The sequence below is a fragment of the Ipomoea nil genome, unplaced genomic scaffold (assembly GCF_001879475.1).
Source record: "Ipomoea nil cultivar Tokyo-kokei standard unplaced genomic scaffold, Asagao_1.1 scaffold3321, whole genome shotgun sequence".
Lineage (NCBI taxonomy): Eukaryota > Viridiplantae > Streptophyta > Magnoliopsida > Solanales > Convolvulaceae > Ipomoea > Ipomoea nil.
Genome location: NW_017619749.1, coordinates 3397006 through 3410163, shown reverse-complemented (window position 1 = coordinate 3410163; position 13158 = coordinate 3397006). Strand labels below are relative to the sequence as shown.

Sequence of the window (13158 nt, the reverse complement as noted above, 5' to 3'; positions counted from 1 at the left end):
AGAAGACCACTTGCAAAATGATGTGTGAGATGATATTGATTTTTTCTTTTTATTTTGTTTTAATTGTTTATCTTATGTGGCTTGAAAACTTGCTAAAATAGCAAGCTTTCAAGTCAGCAAAAGGCTGCATGGCCGCCTTTTGACTTTTTTTTTTTTTTTTTTTTTATTATTTTTGTTATTTTAATATTATTTTATTATTGTATTTATAATATAATATGAAAGTGAGATTACTTTTGAAGATGAGAGAGTATTGTAGAAATATAGAGAAAATAGTTAAAAAGTTACAAATAAATTTGATTATATAAAAGTGGGACTCATTTTTTTAAAGTGAGAAAGTATTGCAGGGATAAAGATAGCCTCACATTCAAGCTAAGGGTTTAGTTTTCCTCACCTTTCTTGTATTTCTAACCTTTTTTTTATTCTCATTTAATGAATTATCTTTGTTGGCTTTCAAAAAGAAAATAAATACATTACTTTTAAGTTAAATCTCAATGGATTTTAATGTTAGATCATTGGATAAATAGTCATCTCAATATGAAATCAACTAAAGCTAGGTCAATCATTTTCAAGTTGTGTTATTAATGACTGTCGCCAGTTCCATCAACACTTTAAAATTGTGTCCTTTAATTATATTCCTAGATTAGAAAATAAAATTGTTTATGTGTTAGCTAGGACTACTCGTTCTTAATCTGGTCATTTTATTTGGCATTCTATTATTTCACATTGTATTGAACGTTTAATTTATTGAAGCGTTTTTGTTGATTTTCAAAAAAAATATATATATATATATATATATATATATATATATATATATATATATATATATATAAAGCTAGGTCAATCAAATTTACTTTCTGGCCTGGCCGGGCTAAAACTATAAGAGAGGCAATAATAATGGATGTTTAATTGTTCTTTATGTATCCTTCTTTTTTTTTTTTTTTTTGGAACTACAGAGAGGGCTACTTTATGTATCCTTCTTCAAAATTCATCATGTACATAAATAATAATAATAATAATAATAATAATAATAATAATAATAATAATAATAATAATAATAATAATAATAATACTTGAGTTTTGATTTATATATACTTATTTATGAAGTAAGAAGGAAAAATTAGTTACATTAATTAATTTGTTTAAAAAAATAATTAAAACGGTTTATTTATAAATTTAAGCCCCAAAAATAGTTAATTTTATGATCTAATTGCTAACGGTCAAACTAATACAAACACAGACATTCTAAATTAAAGAAGGTCAAAAGAGTTAAAAACTAGTAAATTACGTTTAGAAAAATTAGTTACATTAATTAATTTGTTTAAAAAAATAATTAAAACGGTTTATTTATAAATTTAAGCCCCAAAAATAGTTAATTTTATGATCTAATTGCTAACGGTCAAACTAATACAAACACAGACATTCTAAAGTAAAGAAGGTCAAAAGAGTTAAAAACTAGTAAATTACGTTTAGATTATATATATATATATATATATATATATATATATATATATATATATTGAATACTATTGATTCTATTACAATGCAATATTAGGTTCAATCCCACAATCTCCCTGAGGGAGTAAACTTGTGCCTGTTTACATTGTATATTGAGATTTGTATATTGTTGTAAAATACTTGGACATGTCCTTTTTTTTTTTTTTTTTTTTTTTTTTTTTTTGGGTTCCTTTTGGGGTTATTATACACTTTCGTGCATTTAATGCTAATAACAATCTTTTCCACAAAAAAAAAAAAAAAAAAAAAAACAAAAAAACAAAAAAAAAACAATCAAATACCAAAAATTAGCTACATATTTGGTAAGTTCTGAATAACCCAAAAAACACATTACAACAGTCATGGCCTGTTTGGTTCACGGAATAGGTCGGGAATGGCATAGCATTCCCAGTAATAGGCCTATTCCTTTGTTTGGTAACCATTTCTATTACTAGGAATAATATTCCTGGTAATAGCCTATTATCTCAAATAAGGTAATAACTATTACTAGGCCTCCCCTGGTATTAGCCTATTACTGAACGCTCAAGAATAGATTTTAGAATCTATTTTCTTTTTTACCCTTTTCTTTAACCTAATTTTTTTTATCCTATATATAAATTTATCATATTTCACCACAGCCGTCGCCACCACCACCATCACCGCTGCCGCCGCCACTACCACCACCACCACCATCGCCACAACCGTCGCCGCCCCCACCACTGCCACCCCAGCACCACCGCCACCACCACTATCACCACCACCACCACCGCCACCGCCACAACCGTCGCCGTCCCCCTACCACCACTGCCACAACCGTCACCGTCACCACCACCATCGTCGCCCCCACCACCACCACCACTACCACCCCAGCACCACCACCACCACCACCACCACTGCCACCACCACCATCACCACCACCGCCACCACCATCGCCACCGCCACCACCACCATCGCCACCATCACATATTTTTATAAGGGTATTTATGTCTTTTAAAACATATTTCATTTCTATTCCTTAAATCAACCAAACACTGTAATATAATTCCTAAAGTCTATTCCTTCCGCGAACCAAACAATAGAATACAATTCATATTATATTCCTTGCCTATTCCATTCCTTATGGAATAGCATTCCTATTACCTCAAAATTCATTCCGTGAACCAAACATGCTGTCAAAGTTTAATTGGATTCTCGCGTTTTCATGCATTGGGTCCAAGACAAGGACTTTTAAGTTTTAATAGACTAAGAGCATCCACACTAGTACTTATTTAGGAGTTATTTCTACATGAATTTTCTCCACTCAAAGTTAATAGTTGATGTGGGGAGGAGTTATTTCAAAAATATTTCTTCTGCAAAGTATGGTATATTTGTGGGCCCAATTGGTAAGAGAAATAATTAAAATATAGTGGGTTAAATGGTGGGTCCATAAAAAATTAAGAAATAACTCAAAAATAATGGGCGGAAGAATTTTTTGTGATTGAATGAGATGGTGGAGGATGAGGTGGATGCTGTGACCCACAAATAACTGAGAGATAACCTCAACCGATAAGGATGCTATAAGGCCCTGCAGGCTGCACCGGGACAATAATCTTGACCCGGCCCGTAAAAATTCTGGATAACTTATCATCAAATTATCTCCACCAATTAAAAGTTGTGTGTATGTGTGTGTGTGTGTTTTTTTTTTTTTTTTTTTAAATTCAAAATAGTGATGACTAGGTCAGTATTTTCGTTGGATAGAAATGACGAATTTTTCAGCAATGAAAGTTTGGGCCAAGTTTATGAATTTGTCTAGGTTACCCACTTCGCGTGCTATGTCTCATTGCCCCTAGTGGGTCTTGGGTCATGGCGAAGCATAGTCTTAGTCGGCCATATCCATCAGAAACGGCAATTTATATCCTACACCACGGCGCGCGTTGCACTATGCGTCCAGATGCAAAACGACGTCGTTTTAATTTTTTTTTTTTTTTTTTTAAATTTTCCGCCCCAGTGAATGGCAGTAGTTTTTTCTTTAAAAAAAAACCCGCGGTTCAAGAATGTACATAATGTTATACTAGAATACACATAATGTTATACATGAATGTACATAATTATATAACAAAATATACATACTCTTTTTAAAAGATAATACACATAATCTAACATAATACATAATAAGCATAAATTTTTAACATAATACACATCAACTCTTAACATAATACACACAAATTTTCTGATTCGGATGTACATAATTGTATAAAAAGAATGTACATAATTGTATAAAAAATACACATAACTGTATGAACCAATACACATAACGTTGTGAACAAATACACATAACGTTGTAAACAAATACACATAATCTCAGCAACTTCCTACCGCGCCTCCCAACACTACCCCAAAACGACGTCGTTTTGGGAGGCGCGCGGCGCACAGTGCTATGTGCGCCGTGGTGTAGGATATAACGATTGATCAGAAACAGTCTAGTATATTCTATGATGTGTTCACGTTATATTAGCAATAGTGTAAATATAACTGTTCGTATAGATTTATCTCACTATTTCAATAAATAGTATTAACTACATCTTAATTTATTACTCTTGGGATTACTTTTTTCAATGTAGTATATTAATATACATTTATAACAACTTGACCAGTGTTCCGGTGAGTCCACCCTTCCCATGAGTTCGTATGGACAGATCTGGATTATTGAATAGTTGAGATCAATGGTATAGATTTTACCAGTTGTACAATTGTGGAGCTATGCACTTGCACGCACACTTCGCATTGCACAGTTGCCAAAATCTAAGTCGATCTCAAACATTCAAGGGCCTATATTTGTCCACACGAACTCATATAACATGATGGACTCATTATCACTAAGCCTAACAACTATATATATATATATATATATATATATATATATATATATATATATATATATATATATATATATATATATATATGGTTTTCTGGTGCAAACCATTTATTTATGTGTGAACCTGTGCACTCATCTGGAGCGTTGATTATGTACATCCTAAAGCCCACGATGAGCGTCCACCCCGTTACATTGCACTTGCACGCATGATGACAAGCCATGCAAATATGTAATATTGGTTACTTATTAGTGAAGTCGACTCCAACTACGACTCTTACACATAGAATCCCGCCACCAACACCGCTTAGAGTTCCGGACAAACGATCTTGAATTCTGATATTAACACTGCCGAGAATCCCGATACCAACAACGCTGAGATTCTGGACAACGCTGGATACGTGGTGACGATGGACGCGCACGGTGATGGACACCCGACGGCTGGTGCGGTTGAGCACGGTGTGACAGGTATTCTCCCCACCCCCTTGTTCTCTTTTGATGTGTTGCTGTACGATCGCATTGCGGCGTTTTTTACCCCTACCCACCCGCCATTGATGGGAATGCACCGTCACTGGCATCCAAACAAAACCCGAATCCTCTCCCCGCCACCATTCTGAGTGGTAATGTTTTGGGATTTTTTTGTTCCTGCTCCAATACCCCCAGTTGAACGCCCAGAGACCATAATCTCTAATTCCCCCAATCTGCACTGTGGCGTAAGCCTGGGATCCTGTTCATTAGGTATGCATCGCTGCATTGATGCACATTGTGTTAACGTGGCTGTGCAACACTGGGTATTCATCAGTCAATGAGTTGTTAATAATTAGACTAATGCAACAGTGTGGTTTAATAATCCTACTAATGCATTGCATTGAATTGGAATGCATCCCCCTAGCAGTACCTCTACAATTCTATTTTATAATATGAATATATTCTACAGAATAAATTGAAATATGAAATTAAGATATTTTTGTAGTTAAGTTGTAAAATAAATATAATGCTAAATTTGAATTGTTATCCCGTTTATATATTTATAGAATTATTAGAATCCTGGAGTTAAAGTTGGTTGTGACTACTACAGGGTCAATTGACGGTGATTTCGGTACTAGAGATGCGACGCACTACACGCCGGGGAAAACCAACACCCTCAACCAACACTGGAAACCCAACGTGGACACTACAATCATACCTGTACTCGGGCAGTGTTTTAAATCAGTATACGAAGGGGTTGAATTCTACAAGATCTACGGGCGAGCTAGTGGTTTTGACGTCAGGCACAGCAGTGTTAAGCGAGATCGTAGCGGGGATGTTATCCGACGTTCTTTAGTATGCAGCAGACAAGGAGCCAAAGGAGGAGGTGGGAGGAAACCCACCTTAGACGTCCGTGGTACTAGTAGTAGCAATAAGCAACGACGGAGAAGGGTTTCTAACAGAGTCGGGTGCAATGCAAAGCTTGGGTTGAAGAAAAAGAGTACTGGGGAGTTTGTGGTGTCTAAATTTGTCGAGGACCACAACCATAGTTTATGCTCTGAGGGTGCTAAATTATTTATGCGGGGTAACCGGAAACTTAATGTAGCCCAACAGGCATTTTTAGCAGATTGTCTTAAAGTTAATGTGGGCCCTTCTACAGGGTACAGATTATGCAGGGAAGTAGCAGGTTCGTTTGAGAACGTTGGTGCAACATATGTGGAATTTCATAATTTTAAACGGGACTTGCAAACGTATGTCGATGTGGCTGATGGTGAGATGATTATCGAAAGGTTCAAAACCAAGCGTGAAGCCTGTGATAGTTTCTTTTTCGATTACCACCTTGACGAAGAGAACCGCATCGCACGGCTCTTTTGGGCCGACCCTATTGGTAGGCGGAGTTTTTCTTGTTACGGTGACGTGATTTCGTTTGATGCCACGTACAGCACGAACAGGTGTGCAACATATTACATTTCAATAGCATAGCAATGGGTTTTTAATTTTTTTTCCTTTACTTTAGTTTAATATTTCTGCAGTAAGTTTGTCCATATAATGCCTATCCTACATTACCTACTGAGTAATAATCCACGGTTAACCCCCATACTGATGGACTTTTCATCTTTATTTGTTCGCATTGCCTTCTAAATGCAGGTACAACTTGGTGTTCGTCCCATTTACTGGAGTAGACAACCACAAACGATGCATCACTTTTGCCGTCGGGTTGCTCAGTAAAGAGGATGTGGAATCGTATAGTTGGCTGTTAGAAAGATTCAACCTTGCAATGGGAAAGGCCCCTCTATGTGCTGTCACCGATCAGGACCCTGCTATGAAGATTGCTATGGAGCAGGTTTTACCAGGGTGCCGGCATCGTTTTTGCATGTGGCACATTATGACGAAGGTTAGTGAAAAAGTCGGTCCTGAGTTATCAAACAATGAGGAGTTTCGCAAGAGTTTGAATGATATTGTGTGGAACGAAACAACCTCTACCGGTGACTACGAAGTGCAATGGCAGCTGCTGATGGAGAAATACAACTTATCTGATCACCGGTGGTTTCAAAAATTGTATGCAGAAAGGAATCATTGGATTCCAGCTTTTTTTTTAGATTTACCAATGAGTGGGTTGGTACGCACCACATCCCGGTCCGAAGCACAGAACAGTGTTTATGGGAAGTTCACACGCCTCCACTCCAGTTTGGTAGAGTTCTACATGCAAACCGAGAGCGTCCTTGACACACAACGCCACAATCAAGCTAAACTGGATGCACAGTGCGAGGGGTCCTTGCCCGAGTTTAAAACTCCCTTGGCGTTAGAGCGGCACGCTGCAGATTTGTTCACACTAACTATTTTTTATGCTTTGCAGAAAGAGATTGAAGCTGCCTGCTTTTATTGCGAAGTTGTGGGCATCCGTGAAGATGGGGGAACCATTTATTACAACATCGGAGGAGATTGCACCACCACGCACACTGTACAATACAAACCGAGCGGGTGTATTGCTTTTTGCAGCTACAAGATGTTCCAACGACTGGGTCTAATTTGCAGACATATGTTCCTAGTGTTCAAGTCTGCACATATAGAGCAATTACCATCCCAGTACGTTGTGGAACGTTGGCGCAAGCACCTAGGTTGCGGTGCATGCAGAGGGCGGCGTTCTGATGGTGACCCCCCAAAATCAGGTGCCTCAGAACTGTGGTCTGATATACAAACATGTGTTGGGATGGTTGGTGAGAGCATGGTCCGTCAGGCACGGATGGTAGAGGTACTGAAAGAGTTGAGAGATGAATTCGCGAGTGACGGCACGATCATTTGCGAAGCAAAGGGCAACAGAGCCGCGATCGAGGCATTATGTGGGGTCAAGCCACCCCCATGTATAACCATTAAACCCCCGGCACAAGCTAAGAACAAAGGGAGTGGGAAGCGTATTAAGAGCACCCGGGAGATAGCCATAGAGAATAGCGGCAAAGCCGGTCGAAAGTGTGGGGTGTGCGGTGAATACGCCCGTCACAACGCACGTAGTTGTCCTTCCAAGCAACGGGCAGTTTAGTTCTATTTTGTTGTATTTGTTTAGTTCTATTTTGTTGTATTCCATAGCATACGTTAATTTACACTTACTATGTGCATGTCTTCCATGTTGCTTTTCCTGCACTTTCTAAATGAATGGCAGCAATTTTTATATACTTATATTCCGTTGTATGGTTGATGTATTCAATTGTTAATTTCTACCAACCAGTAAACTACATAAAATATCATGGAATAATGCATTGGTAATTTCTCCCAACCTAGGGTGCACTGTGGTCTATCTAAATTTCTAGAATCGCTGCTACTGTTACTCATCCTTGCACACGAATTCCAGGCTGAACCTATTTAGTGAAGGACTGGATTGCCAGGGGGAAGTTTTCAGTTTGGGAAACGAAACATTATGCCTTGTGTGGTGAGACAAGATTAGTCTGATTTTTGTGTAAGTTTGGTAGCTGGAAATTGCACACGAATAAGAAACTTGAACTACGCACATCAAGGGCGTAAATCTTTTAAAATCGGCAGAGAAACTAAACAAAAAAAATACACAGACAACGAAACAACCAACTATACAAATGCTATTACTCTGAAATGAACCTTTATTAGAAACCAGTGCTACAGTAACCCGTGAATACAAAAATGTTGAAGATATGTATAATATAACAAATAGAAAATATTCATAAAACTTGGCACTTGTGCCTGTAATTCACAAGTTCTAATATGTCGCAATAATTAAAAGGGCCATAGCTAAATACTATCCAAAACAAATTTCACTACCTCTGCAATAAAATCACATGTACTATTACCAAACGACCTAGCCATTAGCAGCTATCATTGTTGGTGTTGACCCGACCTTTGAATATCGTATTGGCCGATGCGAGTGGCAATATTCCCCGTGTGTTCATTGACCTCACTAAACAAGATGTTGTGCAAGTAACGTTTCCGTAGATTGAGTAGTTGTTGGGTGTTCCCTCTCTGCAGCCCACAATCCCAATTTGTGCAACTTTGACCGGTGTATGACTCCATGTGCCGCATCGTAAACACCGCTGAATCGAGGGTGGACGTCGTGTCTCTCCATGGCATCTGCATCCTTTTAGGTTTCATGCTTGCAAGCCGAAATGCACGTAGTGTTTGACCTTTGCTATCCAAGTACACGCTTAGTAAGTCAATCTGCACCAAAGGGATGTGGTCTGTGAATATAATGTAACAATTAGCAGACACAATCATCAGATGTATGTTACAACAGACACATACCAACTCCTGCGGTGCACCGTTGTACATCTCTTTGGTCGTTTTGTTTGCAGATGAGCTGTCAATAATATCAAACCTATAACGCTCGAAACTGATGCTCATCATGTAGTACCGGCCCCCTTGCAATATCGGGAAAATAAACTGGACAGCAGCCATATTTGTGTATTAGTTAAGTATCACGTCGTAGTCTAGAGCGTCAGTTTTAATTATTTCAAAGTATAAGTATGCTTACCATATCTATAGTCGCTATCCCTACATGGTCTGTAGTATTCAGTTCCGCATCTAGCCGGTTTTTGAACCACGAAAGCCTCTCATCTTGGCTGGATGAAATGCCCACTACAGTGCCAATCTGCATGCCAAATAAGTTTAGCACCGAGAATTAATGGTGGGAACATGTGGTTGGGTTTTAGATACGCACCGTGGCACCGGTTGAGAAAAAGATCCTAGAAGGTACCCCTCCCACCCTGTTTTTTTCCCTGGAATTGAGGACGCTGCACCATGCATCCACCACAGTCTTTGCAACATGCGTCCTCCCCATTAAAGTTCTAAAATCTGCCCATTTGACTTTGCGCTTGACATGCTGGAACAACACCGCATTCCTAAAACATTTAACAAAAATGATTACGTTAGAGAGAAAGCAAGAAATTGTCTTCTAATTAGGTATAGTGGTCCATCAACCCACCCTCACTGCAGCTACTATCCACAGATGTAAAACACTATAATAGGGTCCCCTTTTTTACCACTGAGTCTTAATGCACCAGTCAGATGCACCACCATGCAAGGGGAATGCACCACCAGTACTCTGAGATGCCCAAACCAGTGCACCACCTATTCTAGCAATTTTAAATTCACCGTCACCATAGAAAAAACATATTACTATACTTTATAAGTTGTTTCACCATGCAAGGGGAACTCCGCAAGGCCTGCCCTACCAAACAAATAGCATGCTAAAAACATTATTTAGACTCGAAAACCCCACTTACCGGTCACCATGTGGGCAGCCGAACAGCCACAACCAGACGACGTGCACAGGTGGTAGAGGAATGGCAGGGTACCCCAACGTGGAGCCAGAAAAGATGCCGAAAGGATATTCTTCCTGGACGACTGGCCACTTACCTTTGCGATGTGTCCCATCCCGCCTCTCTGGACCTACAATTTGAGGAGAGGGCTGCTGTACGGCCCCAATCTGCTGCCCCTGAAAAGGAACCTAGCACCAATATTCATCATACACGTAAGTTATCATAACAGTGCGGCTAAATGAGGTTATTTACACACAAACCTGTAGCGATGGTGTGGCCACATCCAACAGTAAAGCCTGGTTTCGCTCTAGGCTCTTCGTTGCCAAGTCCTGTGTGATCCCAAGGCTAAAACTAGGAGCATCAACGCCCCCGATAGCGTCCAGTCCATCCGCCTCCAGTCGGTCCAATTCCCTTAAGAATCCTGGGTCATGCCACATAGGGTCGTCGTGGAGATCTGGCGTCGGGGCGGGTAGTTGTTGTACCTCTACAGCTGCAGGTCCTTCAATTAAACCTAGCAACAACTTCGCTGCAGCGGCAACCCGATCGAAATCAGGGTGGTCACGAGCTAGACTGGGGTGTTGCCGTACCGTATCAGCAACCCATGAAGCAACTGAAAGGAGGTTCCCAGACATGGTTGCAAACTCCTCGTGCAAGCCCTACACCAAAGTTGTTTTCACCCTATAAAGTCAATGTTTACGAGGATAACGGACACTGAGGGCGAGGATATAACTGACATACCGTGTTGTTCGCAGAGGCGGCCACATGGGTCACTGCCTGTATCCCCGTGTTTCGTTGTTCTTCAGGTTGGACTGCCGGTGACATTGGCATCAGTGATTCCGTAGTATTAGGATGGCCAGATGCACTGGGATGTGCATCCACCAAACCGTTGCCAAAACCCCCTGTTGTAACCTCTCGACACTCCCGTGCTTTAATCAACTCTGTGGTCCACCCGTCCAACACTGGGATTGACCTCGGGACATCCCGCGCACCCACCACCACCCTATCAACATATAGCAGCTGCACCAAGAAGAATACCCACAAATTAGGACAAGATAATTCATAAGGACATTCAAGCATGCATTTTAAAACAAGGCCTTACAATTAGAAAGAGCAGTGGTCCCGTAAATTTGCGGTTGGTGTTCTTGGTCCACCTACCAAAGGTACTAACCAAGGAGTGCAAGAGATATCCACACCAATCCAGTTCACCGATCTTGGTAACATCGCTAAACATGTGCACAATCTTCTGGTTCGCATACCCATTGGGCGTGCTTGCAATAAGCGTGCTTACAACGACACTAAAATGCCGTTTAAACCAAACCCCCCCATCTTTGAGCCCTAAAAGTAGTGTGCTCAGAGCCTTGATCGTGACCCTCCCTTTTTGTTGCTTTACCTTAGTCCTCCATTCTCGCAGGTCGCGCCCTACAACCTGGGGATCGCGCTCTGTAATCGGGATTATACCATTCGGGAGCCCCAACACAGCTGCAACATCCTCCTTGGTTATTTTGATGATTCTTCCGTTGCCCAAATCCAATTCCATCTTCGAGGGGTCAAAGCAAGACACTAACCAATAGCCAAGGCGTAGTGGCAACTCCTTGATGCGCAACCCTAGAAGACTCCCCATGCCAATGCTACTGACACCCCGCCTCTGACGTGGTGTTAGTGATTCGACTACCCGGGCGAGCTCCTTAGGCATCCCCCTCGTATTAATAAGGGGGAACAGGCAGTCCTCGCGTCCATGATCAGCACGCGGAGACCCTTCATACTCCAGATCGTCAAGGCGGCGTGGCGGGGTGTAGAAGTCCTCGTCAGAATCACTCCGATCATCGCTTACTACGGCCGTCTGTTGTGCATCCCCACCTGAGCATTAGACACCGTTACACTTCACAGAACATAAGCTTAGCTCCATTGTATACATTTCTTCGTTAGAATTGGTTTAAAATATGGAAAACATGTCTCAATCATGGTAGATGCAAACCAAACACAAAACATAAGCTTAGCTTCATTATATACGTTATGCACGTGTTTTAACTAATATTATTGATCTATGGCGGTCCTGATTAAATTGTAATAACTGCATGCTTTAATTGATATATCACAATTCATTAATCATAAGACCTATTCTAGCTAATTATCTGAAACCAACCAACAACAAACACATATGTGAAAGAGATACGAGCTAGAAAGAATCATAAATGACAGCATAAGCATCGCCATCAATTTGCATCGAAAATGGACTTCGTTCGTTTAATACTAACTCATGTTAGAACCGGTTCTTTATGCACGTGCTTTAACTAATATTATTGATTTATGGCGGTCCTGATTAAATTCTAATAACTAAATGCTTTAATTGATATATCACAATGTACAATTTGGGAACAACTAGTTTCTATCAGGTTTATATTTCAGAAGACCTATTACAACTTCCCAAGACAAAAATGTGGAGGCAAAGATCTTTAAAATAACAAATCAAATACCCCCTACCACTAAATTAAAACCAAGCTTCAGAATAAAGGAACAAAATACAGAGTAGTTGTCATAACTCATTACAGGCCACCACACATGCAATTAATGCAATTAATGCAATTCATTAATCATAAGATCTATTTAAGTTAATTATCTAAAACCAACCAATATCAAACACATATGTGAAAGAGACACAAGCTAGAAAGAACCCTAAGTGACATCAAAAGCACTGCCAGCAGTTTGCATCTAAAATGGACATGCATACAAAAGCTGATCTTTAATATCTTTCAACTTATATTCTGATTACATTAAAAAAAATGATTAGTCAGAAAAAATGATCATTCTGAAGATTAGCTAAATTATATACCTTACTTCCTTTGTTTAGTCTAATCTCACGCCCACCCCCTCCCTCACTACTATTCCAGTTTTTATTTCTTGATCTAATTGTACTAATTGCATGCCTTAATTCACATAGAACATTCTGCATTTTGGGATTGTGTTTTTTCTATCAGCCCTAAAAAATTGTCTAACACTGATAGCCCACAACCACATTTGAATAGAAATGAATTCTAAAACATGAGAAACAGAGCTAACCTTTATGAGTCC

The 13158-nt window shown here is 39.7% G+C and overlaps 1 protein-coding gene across 1 annotated transcript; it reads left to right on the top strand.

The window, feature by feature from the left end:
- Nucleotides 1-4752: 4752 nt before the first annotated feature.
- On the top strand, nt 4753-7847 carry LOC109169807 (protein FAR1-RELATED SEQUENCE 5-like). The gene is made up of 3 exons (XM_019318698.1): nt 4753-4810; nt 5421-6261; nt 6458-7847. Exons 1-3 carry the CDS (start codon nt 4753-4755, stop codon nt 7845-7847), a joined length of 2289 nt encoding a protein of 762 aa, XP_019174243.1.
- The last annotated feature ends 5311 nt before the right edge of the window (nt 7848-13158 follow it).